A 27651-nucleotide genomic window follows, 5' to 3' on the forward strand; every position below is an offset into this window, starting at 1 on the left:
TTATAACTTCATTGACTTCTCACAGATCCAGTAGGTCTTCCACTGGCATCTTATATCTTTCCAGCTCTCCAAAGGATCATATTCATAGTGAATAGCAACACAGTCCTGATCTTCTGCTTGACTGTCAGGCTGGCCCTTATGCCAGTACCTGAAACAACACAGAGAATCATTATTTCTATCAGAATTAAAGTATTATTTCAGCTGTTTTCATACACATTTAATCATATTTCATGTATAGAGGAATGTACAGAGAAAAAGAGTGACTAAATGTCTGATGGCCAGTGATAAGTGCAGAGATCTTTTTACCCAGTGGTCAGTGCTGTACCATCCACCCATTTCCAGATGTCCTCTTTTTCTTTGTCTGTCAGACCAATCCAAGCACTGACACTACATCTCAGGTTAAAGACAAACTCCTGTTGAAATGACCCCCAGTTATAATATACGCTTTCCATCAGCACATCCCACTCAACCCCACCTGTCTTTCTCCTTATACCTCACCTGTTCCTCTCTGCTGTTTATGATGACCAGGTCTGCTTCTCTCTCTCTGCAGTCCTGTCTGCTCTCAAACCAGGTCTTTTTGTCAGTAGAGATGTAGTACAGACTGGATTGAAAGTACTTCCATCCTGTTTTGGTTTATGAAGGACAGAAGTCACAAATACACTGCTGAAAAATTTGCATTTGATAAACTGACTGAGGCACAAGTAAGATGTATGTAAGTACCATACATTCGCTTGGACCTTAAATGAGTCAGCCACATGCAATGTGTACTCTGATTGGCTACACACACATATTTCTCAGGTAATGGAAGGTAACAAATGTATGTGTGTGTGTGTGTGTGTGTCTATATATATTAGCCAATGGATGAGAGCAGCAAACTCTCAGAACCAGACTTAGGCACCGCTGTGCAGAGACATCACCCCCACCCCTCTTTTTTTTCCTCCATGGCAACTGAAGCAAACTCTGTTTCGAGAGGTTGCCCCAATAAAACATTTTACTAGTTTCTTTAGCTAAACACATGATATTCACTGTAAAGTGTAGCTTTACTGTAGCTCTTCTACCGTAAAAAACACAAGGACCACGGTCAGCTGTGTTTACTCAATAGATTCCCCCCACCACAAATGAAAAGTAAGCAAGGTTTCAATTACACCTCAGATGCAGATAGAGCAGGATTACACCTAAGAGCCTCCTAATGAAATCTTCGCTCAAGGGCCATCAAACTAGCAAGATCCTCCAGAAGGCACAGAGTCAGCTGTTAAATGAACAGGTGAGACAAACTAATTTTACCATCAACGCGTTGAAAGCCAAAGAGGAGCAGATCTGACAGAGACTTACATTGCGCCTAGACTAGACCACTTTCCAACAGGTGACTGAGTTCATGGAGAGGGCTCATTTAGCACAACATGGAAAGTCAAAAATCAGGCGGCCAACAAAATTCGATCTAATTGCTGCACGCCGGAGACATCGGCAGACTACGGACGGCTCCCTCAACGTCTGGCAGAGAGACGGATGCCAGACACACGCCAGCGAAGTGGACAAGAGGGTGAAGAATCTGTCCTACAGACAACCCACCCGGGCGGACAATGACATCCTTGCCGAAGAGTGGAATTTGCCGTCACACCGAGGCAAGTCCTGCTAGTGGAACTGATCACAGCCACGGAATCCGCAATCCATCACAACAACATCGGGGACCTGGAAGCAGAGCAACTGTTTCAGCCTGCCTCAGCAACGTGAAGCCGCTGCCGTCCAAAATCAGCAGAGACAAAAGGAACGCATTCACAGCTGTCAGTAAGGACAATAACATCATCATCCTTCCAGCAGACTAAGGTCAGTGCGCTGTTTCATTAAACCAGACAGACTATCATGAGAAAGTTATGTCGTTAATTAGTAACATAAATACTGAGACTCCGAGACGAGATCCAAGTAGTGGTTATAAGAAAAAGGTGGCAGATTATCTGAAGCTATCACAACAGGACAATGCTATTGACAGAATTTTGTACCATAGGCTATACCCAGGGGAAGCTACACCTAGTCTGTATGTTTTACCGAAGATGCATAAACAGGACGTGCCGCTACGGCCTGTCGTTAGAATGATTAACTCAGCGACTTACAACATCTCTACGTTTCTGGCATCTATTCTTAACCTGCTGGTAGGCAGCACTGTACATCACATTCAGAATACAATGGATTTTGTGCATAAGGTGAGGGACGTCATTACGGAGGCGGATGAAACAATGGTCTCATGATGTCGATGGCCTTATGATGTCCCTCCTCACGTGTGTTCCTATTGCTGAAGTGGTGGAGATAGTCCGTATGACATTACAGGACTACCCCACGCTTAACAGTAGGACCACCCTTAACACTGACCAAGTGTGTCTGCTCCTGAAGCTGTGTCTTCAATCCACCTACTTCACACACAAGGGGTGGTACTGCAGGCAGAAACATGACCGCGCTATGGGTTCCCCAGTTTCACCTATAGCTGCTAACTTGTTTATTGAGGGAAGTGGGAAAGAGGGCTCTGATGTCCTATTCAGGGACACCACCTAGCCATTGGTTCAGATATGTGGACGGGTGAAAACTCAGGACGTACCACATTTCGCTGATCACGTCAACTCTGTGGACAGCTACATGGAGTTCACAAGGGAGGATGTTAAAAATGACTGATTAGTCTTCTTAGACTGTGAAATTACAATTGGTGATGGCGGACATTTGAAAGTTGATGCGTACCATCAAACCACGCATAAAGTAGTTCAGGTTAGGGTAAGGTTAAGGTTAAGATTAGCACCACAGAGCCGACAGCGTCCCCACTGACACAGCGGCCAGGGAAAGGGAGAAATCCCACATTAAGCAGGCCCTGGGTAAGTGTGATTACCTTAACTGGGCTTTTGTCAAAGCTGGGAAGATGTCCAAACAGTGCAGCAGCTGATTGAAGAAAGGAGAAGGACTGTCTAAGCTGCTGTCTAAGCTTAAACCAGTGGTGATTCCGTATGTGGCAGGAAAGTCGGAACAGCTGAGACGCATACTTATCAAACACTGTGTCTTGGTGGCTTTCAAACCCCAAAACACACTGCACCAGAGATTGACCCACCCCAAGGATCGGGCCCACAGCAGAGCAATATAGCGTACGTGGGTAAGTGCCGGGAGCCAAAACAACAACATCAAAGGAATTCAAACCCCCAACACACACCACAAACTCAGCCTTTACGCAGACGACATAGTGCTTTGCCTCAAAGACCCATCAAATTCCCTGCAAGAAGCCATGAAGCTTATCAATTTATTTTCTGAAATATCAGACTACACTGTAAACTGGACAAAATCAACAATTTTACCCATCTGCGGTGTTGACTCATACGCTACAGCGAAAAACACGCCCCTCACCTCCTCAAGTAATGTTAAATATCTAGGCATAAATATCTCCGCCAAGCTGTCAGAGTTGTTTCGCCTTAATTTCACTCCACTATTAAAATCAATAGAAAATGACTTAAACCGCTGGACAAATTTACCACTCTCTCTAAATGGCAGAATAGCAACTATAAAAATGACCATACTACCTAAAGTGAACTACCTCTTCAAAATGACTCCAACTCAACCCACTACTAACTGGTTTAATTCACTCAACTCCATGACAACTAAATTCTACTGGAAAAATAAACCACCCCGGATTAAACTAGCAACTTTACAGAAACACAAATCTCAAGGAGGACTGGAAGCACCAAACTTCTACTATTATTACCTGGCTAATCAACTACAGTATATCTCAAAGTGGATTCATCCCAACCAACAGAATAACCCATGGATTGAAATAGAACAGTCAGAATGCAAAGAAATTTCAATCTCCGACTTGCCATTCCTTAGCACTTCCATAAAACACCACGACTGCTTCAAAAATACCGTAATCTCAACAACCCTGACAGCTTGGTGGAAAATTAATAAAATCTTTAAATTCACAGTGTCACCATGTAAAGACACCCCAATATGGCACAACCCGGACTTTACACTCAACAAATCACCGCTCCACTCCACCACTTGGAAACAAAGAGGTATCACACAGCTTCAACACATCTTTCAGAATAACACCTTCATCACTTTCCAGGACCTGGTGCAAAAGTATAACATAGGGGAAGAGCAATACTTTCAGTACTTACAATTAAAATCCATTCTAAAATCCAAAATTAATAAAACTAACAACAACCTACATCCACCCCCACTAGTGGAAGAAATGGAAAAAATAAATAATACTAAGAAAACCATCTCCAAATTATACAAACTAATATCATCCTCTGACCAAACAATTTCCCTCCCCATCCAAGACTGGGAAAAAGACCTGTCACTCTCTACCAATGCAGACTTCTGGACTCTAATCTGTAGAAACACTTTCACAATGACAAACAATACTAATCTTCAACTAATACAATATAAAGTAATCCACAGAACACATATCACCCAGCACAAGATGTATAAGATGGGATTCCTAGATTCAGACATATGCTCACATTGCACAATGAACACCCCAGACAATTATTTCCACTCTACCTGGTTGTGCCCACCAACTTACAACTTTTGGAAACAAGTTACTGACAGAATATCACTTTTTATGAGCTGTAACATCCCGCTCTCTCCATCCCTCTGTCTGCTCGGGGATACCTCTGTGATCAGCCCACCAATCCAAAACCCCCAACCCATACTCATCGCCCTAGCAATTGCTAAGAAAACTATCCTCTTAAACTGGAAAACAAGAAACACAATAAATATCACACAATGGTTAAACCTTCTCATAGACCACATATCCATGGAAAGAATTTCATTCCAACACAAAAACTTATACTTTCAAAAAATCTGGGCCCCTTTCATAGATTCACTGAATTTGCCTGCTAGCTAACTCCCCCCCCCCCCACACACACACGCATACTTCAAAGAAACTATCACTATTATTGTTATTAGCAGTAGTAGTAACTGTAGTACTAGTATTATGATGGTATTATTGTCAGTATTGTTGTTATCCTTATTAGTATTATGGTCATCAATGTTGTTACTATTATTATAACTGTTTCCATATTACAATTATTGGCGTTGCTTCCCCCATCACAGCTTCAGTCCTCTGTCTTGTCCCACGTATAGTTGTTTTTTTGTTTTTTTTTTTGTTTTTTACTTTTCTTCTTTTTCCCTCACTCCCTTATTACCTTTCATTGATTTTGTCCTTCTGTCTGTCTCCTTGTCTACCTGTTCACCAGTCTGTCTGTCATTCTACAGTATGTCACCTGTCTGTCTGCATGTTTGTTCGTTTGCCTGTCCACCTGTCTCCTCTGTACACAATAAAATTTATAAGAAGAAACAAGAGGAAAAAAAAAAAAAGAAGAGAGAAAAGTACGATGTGACTCCCATGTTGGAGGGGATGGTGGCGGGCTTAAAAAAAAAAAAAAAAGTGCCGGGAGGACTGCCGTTAATCATACGTTGGGGAAACCAAACAGACTCTGGCGAAGCGCATGGCCAACACAGAAGAGCTATCTCATCAGGCCAGGACTCTGCGTTCCACACCCACTCATTCAAGGATGAGGATGTGCATATCCTTGATAGGGAGAAATACTGAATTGAATAGGGAGTCAAAGAGGCCATTTATGTGAAGAGGGAACGACCATCCCTGAACCGAGGAGGAGGTCTAAGAGCACATCTTTTGCCAGCTTACAATGCTGTGATTGCAGCTACTCCCCAATCCTCTGTGAATAGTACATGCGGCCATTGAAAGTAATGGTCACGGCAATTTGCAGATGATATTGTTCGCCAGTTTCATAATGCAAATGTGCTGGTTTCGGTCGTTATGCAACTGTGCTGTTTACAAGGTTAGGAACATTTGCAGTCAGCTGAGACTGACGAAGTCACTTGGATGAGTGACGAAACATTTCTCCCACTTAACATTGTGTCCAGATGAACTGATTCAACTTTCTGGAATAGATTCAATTGTCAATGAAGATGGCATTTGTGAAAAAATCCCAAATCAGCAATGAAGAACCCAGAAAACTAATTCTTAAAGAAGCTGATAAATGTAGAAGATCATATTTTGGAACATTGTTTATACATTATAATTTAACATATTACGTCTTATATTTATTGCTCAGTATTACACATAATTTGTCAGTACCTCCACTTGGACTGTCACTCCGTGGCCTCCTGCTGGTCATTCTGTGTTTTTGTTTTACCATGTGCTTTTGTTTGTTTTGGTTTTCTTTGTGATTCTGACCCCGCCCCTCACTTGTGTTCTACTTCCTGCCATTGTTTATTTCCCGCCTTCTGAGTTCACCTGTTTCTCATTTTGTTTGAATTACTCTGCCTATTCATACATTCATACCATTTGTAATTAATTTGCTCTCAAATCCAAAACATTTCCAGTTGAAAAGTTATCCCAATTGATATTTCTGTATCAAACATATTTAACTTTATTGTGCTCTCCAACATCCAAGAAAACGTTTAACTTATTGTGTTTTATATTCTTCCTGACCACTGGACCTTGGGTTGATTTTTTCGGTACTCATTGTTTTGATATTATCCATTAAATAATGCTATTGTTCATTTTGAAAAAGAAAAAAAAAACACATCTCTGTTTTTAGTGTTACTTTCCACATAACCAAGTGCAAACTGTTGTAAAATTGTGCAATGAGATGGAGAAGAAGTTATCCATTATAAAATGAAAGTGAAAATAAGGCTATATATATCCACCCACCCAGTTGAGAAACTGTTGACTGGAGTCCATCTCTCTCTCTCTGTAACTGGTCCCTCTCTTCAGTCAGGTTCCCGTACTTGGTTTGAAGTTTGTGTATCTCATCAATCAATTTGTGGCAGATGGTTTGTAGATTGTCTTTCTCTTCTGTTATGTTGTTACAGGTTAGCACTTGGTTCATGTCACCTTGAGTGATAACTGAGACGAAATATCACTTTTGTTATCATGAAGCGGCATAAATAAAAATGAAACACTCTAACATCTCGAATTTCAATAGAGATCTGATCTACTATCTGTATTAGCATATCTGTCCCAATCTACACTAAACTGATTTCATAAATTTTGTAATGCTATATAAACTGTTATAGGTTTCAATGCACAGGGAAATGTCATTTTTAATATCACATATTCCAAGGAGCATTGACTCACAGTAAAGACGAAGGGCAACATTGAGAGTTGCTTGGAGAATACACAACACTCCAAGGCAGCCAACAGTTAGTCTGTAGATGCGAAATCCTTCAACACACACACACACACACACACACACACACACACACACACACACACAAACTGCTATTTCCACTATTTCTAAGTGTTTATGCTGAAACAAATGAACAAAAAAGCAAAAAACAAACAAACAAACAAGCAAGCCAACAAAAAAACATTTAATATACATTCTGTTTGAATGCTTTTATTTACTATAGGCTTTTTTTTCGATTATGGGTCATAAAAGTTGATTTATCATGTGGAGGGGGCTGATTGTTTTTAGGAATTTCCAAAGCTGGGACGACAGTATTACACACCAACAGCCACTCGTGACATAAGATCAATGCTCCATCGAATTTGTTCAGTGTTTGCCGCCCATCAGAAATTTTGAGAGAAACTAGGAAAGATTTTAAAATACCCTTTACTTTAAAGTATCCTTTTAAATTATCCTTGCCCAAACCTGATCACTGAGTAGCTAAATAGACACTCGCTGCTAAACTCTATCCAGAAACAAAGTGAAAGAGACATCAGCAGCCAACACACAACACTTCATGGACCTACACTTGTTCCGTTTTTCCATTTTTCTTAATTTTTCAATTTGCTCACTTTTAGCTCATTTTTACCACTATTTGCTTTGCATTAAACTGCATCATACCAATGTCATATATGTGAATAGCCAAGCAAAGGTAGCGACTGGAGCTGGTTTGTTTGACTGTAAGATTTGGCTGTGCTTGCATAACTGAAGTACATGAACCATGTGCACATTTATGTGCGTATAACCTTACCTGTGCGTGGAATCGCTCCTGGACGTTTGCGTGAAATTTTACCCTGATTCTCGGTGCTGTGATCAGTAGAGGCGTCAGAAATATTCTCATCCATGTGCATCTCCATTATGTTTGACACTTAACCTGAGCCACTGTCAACCAACTCTGCAGTCTCAACCTTGTCTGACTGAGACTGATGTTAACTGATCAGATAAAGTTCTGAGTAAACAGGAAACTGACTCTGAGAAAGTTTAAAAATGAATGACTAATGACGATTAATTTACTGATAAAAAGTTAAAAAAAATGAAAAACCACTGCAACTACACATTTTTCAAGATGTGTTCAAAAAATGTTGAGCTCAATCTTTCATTTTAATAATAGTACAGATGAGTCTGATTTACATCCTAAAACTACTCATATGATTTACACAATAACAACTATCATATAATAACCAAGGAAACATTCAGCAGTTTTCATCTGGTCAAATATGCAGTGTGTGTCCACTCATGCATTAAGCTGCTACAGCTGTATGAAGGTGTGAGAGTAGGTGTGAGACGGTGCTCTGACTGTAAAACCATGATTTGCTGATTAAAGAGGAAACTGAAACTGTGGAGATTAAGTGTGCAGTGTCACGGATACATACGAGTTACAAACAACTGCAATATCACATACTTTTATCACATACCCTGTATGTGCTATAATCAGCATCTACAGGGAACACTGAAACGCTTGAAACCTCATTAATTACAAGTGAACCAAAAAAGTTCACAGGACAACTTTTTAGTTGCCTGTGTTGAAAATGTGAAAATGAGCAATATATTGTTTTAAGGTATCTCGTGGTCTGTTTACCAATGTGAGCAACATATGAATCACAGCAGAACTCCATTATAAAGCTATACTAGAAACTAACAGGTTCAAGCTCTTTTGGTCACTTTGCAGAGAATGAGGGATTGTGGGTACCGAAGCCCTGAGTACTTTTATGAGTCATTATCCGTGATAGACAGCACAGTGAAGTTTGACAGATCTGAGACCTCATCAGTTACTCTAAGTCATCAACAGCACTGCACATGCTTCACACACACACACACACGCACACACACACTCACAAATTCTCTGTCCTTTAACCTCCTCTCTCTCTCGCTCTCTCTGTCTCTGACCACTAGGTAAAAGATCTCTGCATTTCACTCTGAGACAAAATGTGACTAAATGTCTCGTGACCTGAATGAAATGCAGAGATCTTTTACCCAGTGGTCAGTGGTCAGTGCTGTCCACCCATTTCCACACCCCCTCTGTGACATCATCAGTTTTACCATCATAAATGCCTTTCATCCACCTTTATTTTTCTTTCTCCTTCTAATCTGTTTCACTCTTCTGTTTATCATCACCAGGTCTGTCTCTCTCTCTCTCTCTCTCTCTCTCTCTCTCTCCAGTCCTGTCTGCTTTCACTCCATACCTTATTTTCCATAGAGATGTGGTATGGAGCGGAGTTTGAGTATTTCCATTCGCAGGAAAGGATTGAGACAAGTCACATGTTAATGAAGAAAACAAATAAACATTCACGACTGAGTAATATCACTCTCTTGTAATTTTCTTTGTCAAAATATTCTACAGAACCAAGTCAGTTGAAAGGCCTGTCATCCACAGTGAAACAGAGGCGTGTCTGGGCTAGATGCTGAATGAGACTAAAGAACAAGAAACAGGTGTAAGTGTTAATCATTCAGTGAGGTGACAGAACAGTAAGTGTTAATCATTCAGTGAGGTGACAGAACAGGTGGTTAGTGCCTGGCGTGAAGCTAAGTGCTGATTGGCGGAAACAGGGGGAGATAGAGATTGGGGGTGTGACAAAGCCAAGCTCACTTTTTGTGTTTGGAAATTACAAATGAGTATTTTGTGTATGTGTAGATTTCTTTCTTTCTTTCTTTCTTTCTTTCTTTCTTTCTTTCTTTCTTTCTTTCTTTCTTTCTTTCTTTTTGTACTTAAAATCTTTAGTACTTAAAGTCCCAGTGTATGACAATGCAGAAATTCTGTGTATTTTACGGCCAATGACATGTGTTTTCTTTTACCACCGGATGCTGAATAAATTTCTCATCAAAGACAAAATCCTCATAACTTTCCACATCCCTCCATGACTTTTTCAAAAATGATAATCAGCAATTCCTTATTTTAAATCCTCCTGAATTAAATTTTCATTGGATGCCTTGAAACCTGTTGTTCGTGTCGTTATCCAGCATAGATCATGTGAGAATAAAAATATGTCATCATTCAGTGATCATGTCTATGTGTAGCTACACCATTCGTCCACAAGGGGGCAGTTAGGGAGTTTAAAGTGCTGCATGAAAAAATAACTGAGTGGAGTGTTGCGTTAGTGACCTAAAACAGTCTTGTCGTTGGTCTTTGGGTGGAGGCAGTGAGAGAAGCGTCGTGCTGGTCTTTAGCCACTTAAAACAGTTTCTCTCTCACTAACAAATTACAGTTTGAGAGAATATCATTGTCTTTGTTTGGAAGTGTATACTATTTGACATGGAACCAACACTTTACCAGGATCACAGGAATGCCTAATAAGCTATGTCTACATACACACACTAAAAATAACGAATAACACATGACAGATATTGTGAGAGAACTGGATAGTTTGTACTGACTCCTAATCTAACCCGAACCAGTCAGTACGAGTATAATAACCTGTTAATATAGTACTTTTCATTAATGCTGGAGAAGGTTCTTTTACCCCAGACAGAATTGAGATGAACAGTGATAATGACTGTGATTTTTTGGGAGCAGACACAAAACTGCACACAAAATCAATTAAAATTTCGCATATAAATGAAGGCTAAATCTTACATTCTCAAAAATTATTAAAAAACAGTAAATAAATATTCAGCAGAAACATTTAAATGATGTCTAAGTGCTTGTTCACCATAGAATCAAATAAGTGGAGTCAAACTGAGCACAAATAATGACACAGAGACACAGCACACACATCTATGAGAAATACAAGAATAGCATTCACGTCTCTCTTAGGTGACATCAGTAGAAAAGTCTTTTTTTTCACATATCCCGCTGAATGTGTAATCACATCCATAGTTATACCAACTACTCAGACTGTCATATCCATTCATATTTACAACACAGTCTGCACTTGATCCACCGCTGGGTTCATTTTTATATCAGTACATAAAACAACACCGACAGTCAGTCTCTTTACTGTATTTCTGATATAATCCAATAAACTGAGAAGACGATTCATTAATCTCTTACCTACAGATGAGTCTTGTGTAGTTCATCCATTTCCACCAATACAACCCTCTGGTTACACCAATCCAAGAATAGCAGTCACACCTATTGTTCAAACTACTAATGAAATCCTGATATGACACAAAGTGAAAACATCATTACACAAATCACTGTTTTAATATTCAGTCAACATTATAATCAGATGACGCTTCACTGCTGGGGTGCCCGTAACACTAATACTCTGGCCACTAGGGGGCTGTGCTTGACAGCACTTTATACAAATCACAGGCCTTTTGTTTAAAAGTAGTAACAGCACCATTTTTCAATGAACTGAAGAAACTGGGAAAATAAAACTACGAAATCTAATTCAGATGGTTTTGTGTCATCACATGGTGGAGTAAAATGCCATTATCCGTTCATTTATTCATTCATTCATTTATTTTCTGAGCCGCTTATCCTAATGAGGGTTGTGGTTGGTGCTGGAGCCTATCCCAGTGCTCACTGGGCGAAAGGCGGGGTAACACCCTGTACAGGTTGACAGTCCATCGCAGTAAAATTCCATTACTGCAACTTAATTTAGTTTAGTGTTCAATTTACTTCTTTTTTTGTTTCTCTCAAATACAGTGTCAGCTTTCTTACTGCATATTATCTTCTCTCAAGCAGAGATTTCACTATGTATCATCCAGTTGTGCTCCTAAGCTTTAGGCACTGCCAAAATGATGAATATTTAAAAACTAAAAATATTTCAGTTCTGTCATGTCGTCACCTCATGTTGTCATGCTGTCACTTTTTAAATGAATTTCACTTGTAATTAATATAAACATATAAACATATTCACTTGTAATTAATATAATTGTCATTGGCCATTTTTGTTTCTGTAATCTGGTTGAACTTGACTTCTCTGTTTTTCTCTCTTGTTGTTTTTGCCCTACTATATAAAATTTCATTTGTGTGTCCACTCTTACAATGTGATTTGAGTCTGTCTTGGATGGTTGTTTGATGTTTTGTCCTGAGTCTTGGTATCCAGATCCTTAACGGTGTCATAAATGTTCTCCTCTATCATACAGTAGAATGCTTAAACTGAGAAAAAGAGGAAGAAGAAGAAGTACTTTATTGGTCACACACACACTAGAGGAGTGAGCAGTGAAATGCCGCTTCTATACACCAGTGAGCACACACACTAGAACAGTGAACGCGCACACACTGGAACAGTGAACGCACACACACTGGAACAGTGAACGCACACACACTGGAACAGTGAACGCACACACACTGGAACAGTGAACGCACACACACTGGGAGCGAGGAGCAATGGGCAAGCACAGGTGCCCGGGGACCAACTCCAGGTCTTTTTGCCGGTGCCAACTCCAGGTCTTTTTGCCGGTGCCAACTCCAGGTCTTTTTGCCGGTGCCAACTCCAGGTCTTTTGCCGGTGCCAACTCCAGGTCTTTTTGCCGGTGCCAACTCCAGGTCTTTTGCCAGTGCCAACTCCAGGTCTTTTTGCCGGTTCCAACTCCAGGTCTTTTTGCCGGTGCCAACTCCAGGTCTTTTGCCAGTGCCAACTCCAGGTCTTTTTGCCGGTGCCAACTCCAGGTCTTTTGCCAGTGCCAACTCCAGGTCTTTTTGCCGGTGCCAACTCCAGGTCTTTTTGCCGGTGCCAACTCCAGGTCTTTTTGTCGGTGCCAACTCCAGGTCTTTTGCCAGTGCCTTGCTCAAGGTCACTGACCGGAGTATTAATTTCAACATACATATCTTTGATGGTGGGAGGAAACCAGAGCAAACCCAAGCAAACACGGGGAGAACATGCAAACTCCACACAGTGAGGATTCAAACCCTGGGCTGCCTGGATTCCAACCCAGGGTCTTCTTGCTGTGAGGTAACAGTGCTAACCACTGAGCCACCGTGAAGAAGGTGGCTAGTGTCACCATCAGTGACACAAATTTGATATCACTCTATGATTCTGTTGGACAACTACATTGGTGGCGTATACAGTTGCAACGTTTGAAAGTGCATCTTATTTTTGCTCCATGAAGCATGAAACTGTGGTGAGATCTGAACCAATGAGCCTCCAGAGTGTTTCTAATGACCATATATGTTGATTTTGAAATGAAACATCCCACTGATCTGTTCTTTTCAGATCTCAAGACGTGATGGAGCCAGTACAGAAGATTGAACCTCAGACAATAAAGATAAATGAATCTGAATATCAGAATGTCTATCACTAATAAATAAATGTGTACCATGGTAGTGCCTCCACCCACCCACCACAACACAGACTGAAGGGAAAATGAACCTTTGGAGGCCAGCCCTTGACGTCTGGTAATTGGGCAGACAGTTTCTCCTTGACCTGCGGGGGTTTCCTCCTTAAGCCTTGTCACTGACCAGGTGCTGAATGCAGACGGCCAGTTCCACTTCACTTTAGCCACTGATAAGGACCATGGTCATAAGCACTATGGTTTGAATCTGAGTCGGTACGTTTGGTTTGGCCAGGCCACCGCATGACCATAGAGGACAGTGTTCATGGGTGGGAGGCTGGTAGAAGATTATTTCCAACTCCTCTCCCTGGTTGGTTTGGGTGTTAAATTAGTAGACTCTAAGGGAAATCAGGAGTCTCCTTATGGAGAGGTGTTAAGTCTCAGAGACCACAAAGAGAAGATGTGATGAATCGTGGGAGAGTGATCATGGGACGAGTTTATCAGAATTCTACAGTCTCCAGTTCTCTGTGTAATGTAGAACAAATGAAAGAACAGATCAACAGCTTTCTGGGACAGTGGGTGAGTGTTTTGATGACCTGATCACCACTTTCATCTCAGCTGGATTTTTGCTCTGTATTGGCATATATATCATCACTAAACTCAATTCTGTTCTACTGCATAAAAATGATGTTACAGTGAAGCGTGTGTCAGCTGTGATGAGTTTATCAGAACTCCACAGTCTCCAGTTCTCTGTGCAAGATGGCATATGTAACAACCACAACCATCTGATGCAAACTTTACTTGCCATTTTCAGATTAAAAATATTCTCACTGGAGAAATTGTTTTTTTTTGGGAGACTGATTTACCACATTCAAAGAAGCAAAAGAGACAGTTTTTTTCTGTTTTCAGTTGTGGTATCTGTTTAAATCTGCTTCCGCAGAGCTTACTTCTAAAACAAAGAAAACAAACAAACAAACAAACAAACATAAAAAACTTTTCCACCATTCAGTATGTCCACAAAAAGGCTCAGTGTTTTAATGCCGTTGATTATTCTGCAAATCTATGTCTCCAGATCTTTATCCTCATGCCTTTTGAATCTGGTTTGTGAAGGTCTAATGTAGAACATGTGAATGGGCAGGTCAGGAGATTTTGGGGAGAGAGGGTGAGTGTTTTGATGACCTGTGCGGCTCTGTGTTGAATGTCGGTGAGATAAACCTGTCAACAAAACATTTTGACCTGTTTTATTTTGTCAACTATTTCCACCCATACAGAAAGCCAAACAAAAGAAGTGGAGAACTTTTATCATAAACTGGACAGTACATGTGGTAGACAGAGAATAAGCTGATTCCTCTTCCGTCAGTGTTTTCCGTCAGCGCTTATCAGCCATGTGTTAAGAACAAGATCTACTGCTCCCTCTGTTGTTCACTTGTGGGATTACAACAATAATGTGATTGTTAGACTCTGATACGAATCACATCCCGAAGAGGGAGCCATTTTGGATGACTTAAAATGACAAAAGAGGATCAGATGGGGGAAATTCAATGAAAATGAAGTTTTAAAAAGCAGGGAGTGTGTGTGTGTGTGTGTGTGTGTGTGTGTGTGTGTTGGGGTGGGGGGGCCGGAATACAGTGTGTAATATAAAGCTACAATGACAAGTTGAGGTCAACTTGTTTTCAGCTACAAATCTAATTAATCATCAGCAGAATAAGTCTACTTAATATGTGCATAAATGATAGTATATTAGGAGAACTTTGCTTATTAGTTGTCTTATATTCCAGAATAATGCAGACATACATGGGAAAATATACACATATGTTCTCTTACAAGAGAGAATGACTGAATCAGCAGAACTTACAAACTGAGAACTTCTACAATCAACTTTAAGCACGGCTCAAACTCAATTCTAGTGCAGAAAGTGATGACTGGAATGAGGGAACGAGAATTTAATAAATTCACAGATATCGTTCTCTTTTTTTTTTTTTTTTATGGGTAATGTATTTAATGGTGTCTGGGGTTTTCTTCTTGTTACTTTTGAGTTGACTATGCAGTTCTGCAGTTCTCACTTCTTCAAATACACTTTCCTTACTATACAAAAAAATGTGTTAACATGAAAATTTATTGAGAAAAGGAAGAGATAATGGAGAGTTTAAATGTGTTGATTAATGTATGTTTTTATTGAATCTGTACAAACATTCTAAACTACATTACCCATGAGTCTCCTCTCTAACTTATTCCAGAGCTGTTTTCACAGCTGTTTTGCAGTACTACACAAACATCACATTATCTCATCTCCGTGTAATGAAGATTCATAAGAAGAAACTTTAAGGTGTAAAAAAGCACATATATATTTTTTATAATGCACCCAAGAGCATTATTAAAGATAATGACATTGTTGTGTTTCCATCTAGAATATTTGTGTGTGTTTGTGTGTGCATGCGTGCATGTGTGTGTGTGTGTGTGTGTGTGTGTGTGAATCCTAGTTGTTATGACTTAAGTATTAAGAGTTATAACTTCATTGACTTCTCACAGATCCGGTAGGTCTTCCACGAGCATCCTTGGTCTCTCCAGCTCTCCAACGGATCAGATTCATGGTCAATAGCAACACAGTCCTGATCTCCTGTTTGACTATCAGGCTGGCCCTTACGCCAGTACCTGAAATACCACAAAAAATCAATATTTCTATCAGAATTAAAGTATTATTTCAGCTGTTTTCATACACATTTAATCATATTTCATGTATAGGGGAATGTACAGAGAAAGAGTGACTGATGACCAGAGATAAGTGCAGAGATCTTTTTACCTAGTGGTCAGTGCTGTACCATCCAACCATTTCCAGAGGCCTTCTTTTTTTTTGTCTGTCAGACCAATCCAAGAACTGTCATTACTTCTCAGGTTAAAGACAAACTCCTGTTGAAATGACCCCCAGTTATAATATACGCTTTCCATCAGCACATCCCACTCAACCCCACCTGTCTTTCTCCTTATACCTCACCTGTTCCTCTCTGCTGTTTATGATGACCAGGTCTGCTCCTCTCTCTCTGCAGTCCTGTCTGCTCTCAAACCAGTTCTTTTTGTCAGTAGAGATGTAGTACAGACTGGATTGAAAGTACTTCCATCCTGTTTTGGTTTATGACGGACATAAGTTACTAATACACTGCTGAAAAATTTGCATTTGATAAACTGACTGAGGAGGTAAGATGTATGTAAGTACCACACATTTGCTTGGACCATGAATGAATCGGCCACATGCAACGTGTGCTCAGTTTGGCTGCACACACATATTTCTCAGGTAAAAAAAAAAATTAGCTAAAGACCACAATCAGCCCTGTTTTCTCAATTGACTCCCTCACCATAAATGAAAAGTAAGCACACCACAATGCTAAACAGTCAACATTTGTGACTGAATGCCAGACTCACCAAGATTAAGAAGGGATTTCAGCAATTTCAGCTCATCTCTTTCCTTCTGCAGCTGTTTTCTCTCAATAGCCATTTGGGTTATAATCTGTTCATTACTGCTGGATCTACCAGTGAGAGTACACAGTGTTATGACGGCAACCAGCAGGAACAGAGACAGCAGCCCGAGACACACTATGGCCAGTCTGTAGCATCTTCTCCCCGCGGTGTTGTCTCCTGAGGACAGAGTTAACCATTATGTTGAATCTATCATTACTTTTAAATTCAACAGTCAGACTGGAAGAACAACTCAGCAGTGTGTTGTTTTTGTTTGTGCGTGTGTGCGCGCGCGTGTGTGTGTGCTTGCATGTCTGACTGGAAGCTTACCTGATATTTGCCTGTTTGTTTTGCTTATGGGTGTTTGAACTCTTCGGACAGGGAGCATCTCTTCATTGGCATAAATGTCCTCATAAATCATCTCACCTCCACATGTATCAGTAGCGGTCGATCTGACATTCCTGCCCCTTTGCACCTCCATCCTGTTCCACTAATACTGAAGTTACGCTGAAGTTTACATGCGCCACCGACTTTCACGGTAAAACCGCGTTTTGAGACAAGTCTTAAGAGAGATATCTTACATGATTGTCTCAGAAAAAAAAACAACCCCCCCCCCACCACATACCGCCCATACGTGACTCATCAGAGTGTGTTCTCTCACCCTTGAGTCTGTCTAGTCTTAATCTAAGAAAGGGGAGACCTAGAGTGACTTACATACATTTTGCTCTATTTTCTCCCCCGTTGCTTAAAAAACAAGACGTTATGGGCCATTCAATATATTCTGTAAATTTTTGCCAACCAGACAAAGATTTGTGCTGATTCCATGAACTGACGAGGCCTTATTAACTGAACAGAAGTTTTTTTCCTAAGAAAAGAGGCATAGAAAATTGTTATGTAAATTACTATGCGTCGTCCACTCATCTGGCCGTAGTAAGCACTGTAACAAATAACTATGGTCTCCACTAATTACAGACATACTGCGCATTAGCATAAAATCTCTGAACCAGGTCATTTTGAACCTAAAACTCATCTCAGGAAAAAGTTTCATTGAAAAAAAATCTACTCCAACCATCTGTGATGTACTTGCGACATATCTCACTCAGAGTGATGCAATTACAGCAGAACTGGCAAAAGATAGTTCCTCATCACAAACGACCTGCATAAAACTCACAATGGAAATGTGTTATTTTTTATTTTTAATTTCTTATTATAATTTGTTGTGAACCCAGAGCCTGTGGGCCTTTCTTTTGCACTTATTTGATATTATATATATATATATATATATATATATATATATATATATATATATATGTATGTATATGTGTGTGTGTGTGTGTGTGTGTATATATATATATATGTATCTATGTGTGTATATATATATATATATATATATATATATATATATATATATATATATGTATGTATGTATATATATATACACACGCACACACACACACACACACACACACACACACACACATATATATATATATAATTAAGCCCAATTATTCACTCTCATGCCAAATTTGGATTTACACGAGTTTTTATTTGGCCAATAAGTTTCATCTGGCTGGAAATGACATAAACAAGTGACAGAAGACAGTAGGACAGTGTGTCAGAGATGTTAATGATAAATTTGAACTATTTCTATGTTTTTTGTTTTTCTTTTACATTAATGTAAAAATGTAAAATTACTAAATGTAAAATTACTAAAAATGCCATGTTCAAAATTATTCATACCCCTTGAAATTGCTGCAAATTTCTGAGAAAATGCAAGCTCCTATACCATTCCAAATGGTCCTGGTAATTTCTACCATGTTCTAGAGCATTCTAATCAACTATAAATTGAGAACAGATCATGCAGTAGTTCTCTAGTCATTTACTAATCAGTTGCAAGTCATGGCTGAAACCAAAGAGCTTAGTGAGCCACTGTTTGGAATAATTTTGGGCTGATTTCTATCTATCTATCTATCACAGACACGTGCGCGCACACACACACACACACACACACACACACACACACACACACACACACACACACACGCTAGCTAAAACATGCATGTCAATGATGTTAAACAGGGCAAATTCATCAATAGCAACAAGTGTAACTAAATGATGTATGAACAGAGTTAATTGTTGATGTGCTGGTCCACCCTTTTCCTGGCCTCTTCTGCAACTGCACTGATTAAAAAGTGAAAATCATCAGTCAGACATTCATTTGGTTGTATAAACCCTTCCATTTCCTGCTGTATAGTGTGTTTTTGTGTAATTTCCTGAGAAAGACATGCCAGATAAAACATGCACACGCACTCTTGTATGCTTACTCACTCACATACGTACACTTTCAAGGGTGTTGCACAGCTCTAATGCACTTGCTGTTAAATATTCATTCTGGAAAGACCAAGGGTTCTTTAAGCTCTTTTCATCACTTGTACTGTATACCTTTGAAATATTTGATTCAAATGAAACTTTTGTGTTAACAAAAACGAAGTGTTCTAGAGTTGAGTTTTTTCAGGCTTTGGTTTGTATGTGCATGTACCTTTGCTTTTGGACTTGGTTCACCCCAGTGAAAGAAGAAGTGACAGAGTGTTTCTCAATCTTATCAGAGCAGAACATCACATCACACTCACCTCAGGAAGTGACATCACCATCAATGAATTAAAAGTGGTTTAGGCAATCATGATCAGTGACAATCATAACATGAAAACACTATTCACTTACATACTCTGTAATAATAGTATGCGCACCATTAGGGATTGATATACAATAGCATAGAGATGCTGGATTCTCTCACTTTTTAAGGTGAGAGAAATTTATCTCCTTAATAACATCTTCCACACATTTTCTACCAGGATTAGGATTGGCCCAACAATCCTAAACACTCTAAATACGTCACTTAAATCTGGTATTGTACCCTCCTCCTTTAAAAAAGCCGTGATCAAGCCTTTACTTAAAAAACCAAATCTTGACCCTGAAGCCTTAAATAATTATAGGCCGATCTCTAATCTCCTGTTTCTTTCTAAAATACTTGAAAAAATTGTAGCTGCTCAGCTGATAGCCCATATGTCCTCTAACTGTCAGGCAAGACCAAAGCAGGGAACGCAAGTGCGGGCAAAACAGGTTTTTTTAATCAAATCGATAAACAAAAGGAACTTTACAAAGCCAAAAGGAGAGTTCAGGTCCAAACCAGAACGAATACAAAACATGCACCAAACAGACGGCTCAGAGGACACAGGGAAGTGTAGACTTCGCACTGACTGATCCGACGGAGGGATTTAAATAGGGAGAGGTGAGATGGGAAAACTAAGTGAAGGCAGGTGTGCGGGATGAGAGATCAGGCCGGTGATTAGTAGACCGGCGACGCTGATCGCGGAATGGCTGAGACTAGCGAGGGAGGAGGCGAGGTCGTTACACTAACAGTCTGTTTGAGATATTTCAGTCAGGCCTCAGGTGTTTTCACTCTACTGAAACCGCCCTTACTAGAGTAACTAATGATCTTTTATTAGCCATGGATGCTGGTGCTACCTCTGTTCTTATTCTGTTTGATCTGAGTGCAGCATTTGACACAGTCGATCACACTATATTGTTAAAGCACTTGGAAAACCAAATTGGCATTTGTGGCCTGGCGCTCTCTTGGTTTAAATCTTATCTTTCTGAGAGAAAGCAGTGTGTCCACTATAATAATGTGACCTCTGAATACCAAAAGCTTAACTATGGTGTTCCTCAGGGATCAGTCCTTGGCCCTCTTCTATTCTCTATTTACATGCTGCCTTTGGGTGACATTATTCGTAGTTACAACATTAACTTCCATTGTTATGCTGATGATACTCAGATTTTCTTACCTATCTAGCATAATGAGCGCTCTGAATTGGCTAACCTTGAGGCATATCTTTGTGCTATTAAGGGCTGGATGTCTTCAAATTTCCTGATGCTTAACGCAGGCAAGACTGAAATGCTGGTCATTGGTCCCCCTACGCATAAGCATCTTTTTAGTGATCTAACTCTACATTTTGACAACTGCATCATCTCTAAAAACTCTTCAGCTAAGAACCTTGGTGTGATTTTTGACTCTAGTCTCTCGCTAGTCACTCATATCAAGAACACAACCAAAACTGCCCTTTATCACCTCCGTAACATTGCTAAAATTAGGCCCTTTCTAAGTATGGCTGATGCAGAAACCATTGTTCACGCATTCGTCACGTCTCACCTCGATTACTGCAATGTTCTTTACTCTGGCCTGCCTGCCTCTAGTACCAATAGTCTTCAGCTGGTCCAGAATGCTGCTGCTAGAATTCTGACCAGAACGAAGAAGTTTGATCACATTAGCCCTGTCCTGGCTTCCCTTCATTGGCTCCCAATTCATGCAAGGGCAGATTTTAAGGTCCTCTTATTAACATATAAAATTTTACATGGGCCTGCGCCTTCCTACCTGTCTGGCTTAATTACACCCTATAACCCACCTAGCACTCTGCGCTCTCAAGATTCTGGATTATTAGTCATTCCAAGAGTTAAAAAGAAGTCCGCTGGCAACCAAGCCTTTTCCTACCGCTCTCCCTTCCTTTGGAATGGTTTACCTAAAGAAGTTAGAGAAGCAAAGTCTCTCAATACCTTTAAAACAAAACTAAAGACTTATCTATTTTCTTGAACTTATGCATGATATAATTTTGATTTGACTTTGTTATAGACATGTAAAGCCCTTTGAGACTATAAATAGTGATATTGGGCTCTAAATAAATATCATTATTATTATTGTTATTATTATTATTATTATTATTATTACTATTATTATTATTATTACTAAGGTAAAACTCTCTTAAGAAAATCTGCCTGACTGCTGTTGACTGGGTGGTTTATAAAACATTTTCATGTTCAATTCAGTGGGACTGACAGTAAACTGACATAATGGATTGAAATTGAAATTAATGAGTGCATGTGGATGTGAAAGACATAGTTTTATTGTTTTCCCTCTGTGATATGTTTTAAAATCTTCGTTACTGTATTTCAATCCAAAAGATGTGTGTATATGCATTTGTCAAGATAACTTCAGTCATTTCAATAGTTTCTTCTCACCAATACATCAGTAATCTCCCCAGCTCTCCAAAGGACCAAATTTATAGTTGACCTTTAAGACACTACCTGATACAACACAGGGAGCAAGTGTTTATATAATAAATGTATTCTGTCTTGTGCATTACACTTACATTTAAACATTTGACAAATGATTATGTCCAAAGTATCTCACCGAAGAGCATGGAAAATAGGCTTAAATCGATTTCTCTTCCAAATCAGCGTGTTGAGAGAAAGTCGCTAAATGTCTCATGATCAGAGTTAAATGCAGAGATCTTTTTACCCAGGGGTCAGCGCTGTGCCCTCTACCCATTTCCACACCTCCTCTGTGACATCATCAGTCAGACCAATCCAAGTATCATCACCTCTTCTCAGACTGATGGCAAACTGCTTTTGAACTGACACACAGTGATAACATCAAATGGAAATCCCTTAGCGTAACTACTCCTCTCTGTAGAGATATATTACAGACTGGAACTGAAGAATCTATCCTTGCTTGACATATTCGTCAGCTAATCTGTTGAATCCATCTTGTGAACTTGGAACTGCTAAACCATTCTGTGCAATGACACAGCCAACACTGAACGTAGTTTCCCCTTCACGGACAAAGTATTCAGGCCTAATCTAATGTATTAGTTACATGTGTGTAGGAATGAGGGCAAAAAAAGTGGGAAGAATTGTTCGATTAAAGATAAGCCATCAGTCTGCTTTTCAGCTTAAGTGAGTCAACTTGAAAACTCTGTCTATCTCTCTGTCTCTCTCTCTCTCTCTCTCTCTCTCTTTGTTGGGTTGTGTGATTTCTTCTTTCCCTGTCATAGCTAGTGTGAAAAATAAGTTCTCTCCGTTATTTGTAAAGCTACGCAGTACAAAGTGTAAACAGTTAAGTACATGCTTCTGGAATGTTCTCTAAATCTCTTCGGTCTGTACCACTGTACAGTCAAAACTTAAATCTGACCAGTAGAACACCTTTGAACCTATTAAATGCCTTACACAACAATCTTTTTCTGCAAACTTAAGATCTCTCTTCCTCTTTCAAAATGAACATGTTCTTTCCCAGAGCCTGATTTTTGCAATACTTGAGTTTAAAAATTAATATAAGAAGTCACCGATTCATGAGTTTCGCCACTCCAGTCAGAAAATAAATAAATAAATTAAAAAAATAAGGAAGCAGAAGCAAATGGAAAATATGACTACCCCCCCTCTGCATAGGACAGAATATTTTCTCATTCTTTACACAAAGACAGGTGTTTGACTAGCTACAGACAAATCCAAAATAAAATATTTACTCACTCAGTTTAAGACATTTTCTCTGAAGCTCTAACTCTGACTTGTTAGTCAAAGCAGTTTTTAGCTGGTCTATTTCTCTAGTCACTTTACTATAACTGGTCTGCAGCTCCTCTGACCCTCTAGTTAGATTATTGAAATCCAGTTGTAACTGACTTGTTTCTCCCTTTCAGCACATCATTGTAACTGATTTATGACTGGAGTCCAGCGACACGTAGTCCTAAAACACTAACCAGAACCCACACCAGCCCCAGACACACTGCAGCCAGTCTGTAAGACTTGTTCACTGAAGTGAGAATGAGAATGATTTTTTTAACATAAGTAAATTTTAATCCATCTTTATGTATATTTTAACAGTCACGTGGATGGGGTGTTAATCTTTTAATATTGTCATTTTGTCTTATCCAAAATATGCTAATGTACATGTATGTGAGAGCGTGAAAGCAAGAAACTAAACATGAACACTCACTATCTGTGTGTGTGTGTGTGTGTGTGTGTGAGAGAGAGAGAGTGTTCTTTATTTGAAGAACTGAAACAACCCTCAGTGCCTGAGAAAGCATTAGAAACCACTGAAGGAAAACCCCTAGAGCGAAAACAGAACAGGGATTCAAGGGTAACAATGCTATTCATAAAAGGGACACAAAGTAGTTTCTTCTTCTTTTATTTTTTGTTTGAAGAAAATAGTTTTTCCTCAAACGTGCGTGCGTGTGTGCGTGTGTATGTGTGTCTTCTTCTTCTTGTGAAATTATTATCATCATTTTTATGACTCCATTGTTTTCTCACAGATGTAGTGGGTCTTCCACCGGCATCCTCGGTCTCTCCAGCTCTCCAAAGGACCAGATTCATGGTCAACAGCAACACAGTCCTGATCTCCTAGAAAACTGTCAGGCTGACCCTTACTCCAGTACCTGACACGACACAAAGAATCATTATATCTATCAGAGTGACAGTTGTATTTCACATTTTGATACGCATTCAATCATATTTCACATATGGTGAAACGTACGGAGAAGAGTGACTAAGGCCCTGTTTACACTTGGTTTTAAAATGCATCTTGACCGATCGGATCACAAGTGGACAGACGAGACACATCGGCGTTTACACCCGTGTCTGTCATGCGTCTCCAAATGTGTACAGCTGACCACTTGTGTTAAGATTTTGTTACTGCTACATCACTTTCAATAGAAAGTTATTATGTTACTCTCTATCGGGGGCACATCAGGATGGGCTGGCGTTTACATTACAAACGATATGTAGTCAAATGCATCTCAGACCACCTCGGAAAGTGATTTGAGTGATCGGATCACGATGCGTTTTGGTGGTTGTTTACACTTGTATTTAGTGCTGTCCACTTGTGAGCTGATCACCTAAGAGGCATTTTAAAACCATGTGTAAACGGGGCCTAAATGTCTCATGATCTGACAGTTCTCAGTTAAATGCAGAGATCTTCTTACCCAGTGGTCAGTGCTGTGCTGTCCACCCATTTCCAAACATCCTCTGTCTCTTCATCAGTCAGACCAATCCAACTATCGTCACCACTTCTCAGGTTATAGACAAACTCCTGTTGAAATGACACACAGTTACAATAAACTATTGCCATCATTTTCACAATACTTCCCTCCCCACACCTATTTCTCCCTGTACCTCACCTGTTCCTCTCTGTTGTTTATGATGACCAGGTCTGCTCCTCTCTCTCTACAGTACTGTCTGCTCTCACTCCAGGTCTTTGTGTCAGTAGAGTTGTAGTACAGACTGGAGCTGAAGTACTTCCATCCTGTTTTGGTTTAGGAAGGACATAAGTCACCAATACACTGCTGAAAAAGTCTCTCTCTTTCTCTCTCTCTTTTCTCTCATTATTTCTTTTCAGAACAGAGATATAATACGAATGTCAAGTCTATCCAGCTTCAACAGACGGTCATGTGAATGAAATGTTTTGTATTTTATAAAAAATTGACAGAAGCACTCAGCAAGATGTGTGTAAGAACAGTGTAGTTTTACTGCAGTCTCCCATTAATGGTGTCATTCGTAACTGTGTCATCATTGTATAACTTAAAGTCAAAACCACTACTCACCCAGGACACCCAGTAATTTATACATGTCATCTCTCTCCTTTTGCAACTGCTGTTTCTCATTAGTCCGACTGGATTGTAACTGGTCTTTCTGGGTTTTTAAAACATTATATTTCATTTGTAGATCATCTCTATGTAACGCCAGGTTGCTGTAACTGGTCTGTAACTGGTCTCTCTGTAATGTCAAGTTGTTATAACTGCTCTGTAACTGGTTCATCTGGGATATCATAACATTATATTTCATTTGTAGATCATCTTTCTGTAATATCAGGTTGTTGTAACTGGTATTTAATTGGTCTCTCTGTAATGTCAGCTTGCTGTTACTGGTCTGTAACTGGTCTTTCTGTAATGTCAAGTTGTTGTAACTGGTCTGTAACTGGTCTCTCTGCAATGTCAGCTTGCTGTTACTGGTCTGTAACTGGTTTCTCTGTAATGTCAAGTTGTTGCAACTGGTCTGTAACTGCTCTCTTTCTATGATCAAGCTGTTGTAACTGGTATTTAACTGGTCCATCTGGGATATTAGAACATTATATTTCGTTTGTAGATCATCTTTCTGTAATATCAGGTTGTTGTAACTGCTCTGTAACTGCTCTCTTTCTATGATCAAGCTGTTGTAACTGGTATTTAACTGGTCCATCTGGGATATTAGAACATTATATTTCGTTTGTAGATCATCTTTCTGTAATATCAGATTGCTGTAACTGCTCTGTAACTGGTCTCTCTGTAATGTTAGCTTGCTGTTACTGGTCTGTAACTGGTCTCTCTGCAATGTCAAGTTGCTGTAACTGGTCTGTAACTGCTCTCTTTCTATGATTAGGCTGTTGTAAGTGGTATTTAACTGGTGCATCTGGGATATTAGAACACTGTATTTCATTTGTAGATCGTCTTTCTGTAATTTCAGCTTGCTGTTACTGGTCTGTAACTGGCCTCTCTGTAATGTCAGCTTGCTGTTAGTGGTCTGTAACTGGTCTTTCTGCAATGTCGGGTTGTTGTAACTGGTCTGTAACTGCTCTCTTTCTGAAATCAGGCTGTTGTAACTGGTATTTAACTGGTGCATCTGGGATATTAGTACATTATATCTCATTTGTAGATCATCTTTCTGTAATGTCAAGTTGTTGTAACTGCTCTGTAACTGGTCTCTCTGTAATGTCAGCTTGCTGTTAGTGGTCTGTAACTGGTCTTTCTGTAATGTCGGGTTGTTGTAACTGGTTTCTAACTGGTGTCTGTTGATAAACAGCTTTAGCTGGAGAGCACATAGCAGCCCGAGCAGGAGAACACACAGCAGCCCCAGACACACTACAGTCAGTCTGTAACATCTGTTTCCAGCACTGCTGATTCCTGGAGGGGAGAGAGTTTTCAACAGAGATCTATTTTACAGCAATATTGTTAAGGTACTGTCCTGACATTGTCTTTAATTATTGAAACATTAAATATTCAGATACGTAGATCAACATAAGACACTTCAGTGTGTACATATGTGCTTAAAGAAACATGCAAGTGTGTGTGTGTGTGTGTGCGTGCGTGTGTGTAAGTGTGTGTGTGTGTGTTTTGATTATGTAGTTAACTAAGATCACCCCCCTTAAACCTATCCTGGAGTCTGGCTTTGCCAACTGCATGTAGGGACGTGTGAGAGAGCGATCCCTTGAGTTCTGAAGGTCTGGTGTCTATGTGTGTGTGTCAGAAAGAGAGAGAGAGAGAGAGCGAGAGAGAGAGAGCAATTACCTGAGTTCTGAAAGTCCAGGTGTCTTCTGGACATGGCTGTCCCTGGAGTCCAGAGGGTTTCCACATTCATGTCTCTGTCTTTATAAGAGTTCCAACTCTCACCTGGACCAGGTCTTTTGTCCTCTACAAAACTTGTACTGACATATGTTCTCTCAGTCAACTCCATTCTGTCCTAATGCTGATGATACAGTGAAATATAAATCAGCTCTGATGAGTTTGTCTGTACTCTACAACCTCTGACTATCTGTGTGACTTTTCGGTTGGTAGATGACTTAAATTAGACCTCCCTCAGAATGCTGGACCACGGATATACAATCATGTGATCATGATCATGTGACTAGACAATAGAAATTATATTAGCAAAATTACATCCCATAATGTTCTAAGGCAATTTTATTGTATATTACTGTTGTTAATGTATATCACTACATTACTTAATCAACTGAAGGTCTTAATCATTTAGAGATTCCAAATGGCCATTAATGACCTCTATTAATGACCTTAAATGGACATTGCACTGAGGTTAGAAAGTCTTAAGGTATTTATATCTTCACCACAATGTCAGCGGGTTATTCAGATCCCAGGAAGTCACATGACTTCCAAAAAGCACCAGAACATAACGCTTCTACAGCCAAGATCGGTGAATTCCCAGCATATTAGAACAATTCTCA

General features: G+C 39.7%; 1 protein-coding gene across 1 annotated transcript; it reads right to left on the bottom strand.

Annotated features, from left to right (window-relative positions):
• LOC115823662 (C-type lectin domain family 4 member M-like) lies at nucleotides 1–27050 on the bottom strand. Its single transcript, XM_030787697.1, has 7 exons — nucleotides 26981–27050; nucleotides 26413–26596; nucleotides 25751–26076; nucleotides 4677–4709; nucleotides 499–623; nucleotides 307–413; nucleotides 1–148 (listed from the first exon to the last, which is right to left on the bottom strand). The coding sequence occupies exons 1-7, from the start codon at nucleotides 27048–27050 to the stop codon at nucleotides 1–3; spliced, it is 993 nt and encodes a 330-aa protein (XP_030643557.1).
• Nucleotides 27051–27651: the final 601 nt, after the last annotated feature.

Source organism: Chanos chanos, chromosome 11 (genome assembly GCF_902362185.1).
Source record: "Chanos chanos chromosome 11, fChaCha1.1, whole genome shotgun sequence".
NCBI classification, from domain to species: Eukaryota; Metazoa; Chordata; class Actinopteri; order Gonorynchiformes; family Chanidae; genus Chanos; species Chanos chanos.

Coding starts and splice junctions, on each gene's coding strand:
- LOC115823662 (XM_030787697.1), bottom strand. CDS start 27,050: ATGAATGTGGAAACCCTCTGGACTCCAGGGACAGCCATGTCCAGAAGA. Junction 26,597..26,980: donor CCTGGACTTTCAGAACTCAG/GTAATTGCTCTC, acceptor TCTCCCCTCCAG/GAATCAGCAGTGCTGGAAAC. Junction 26,077..26,412: donor TTACAGACCACTAACAGCAA/GCTGACATTACA, acceptor CACTTACAACAG/CCTAATCATAGAAAGAGAGC.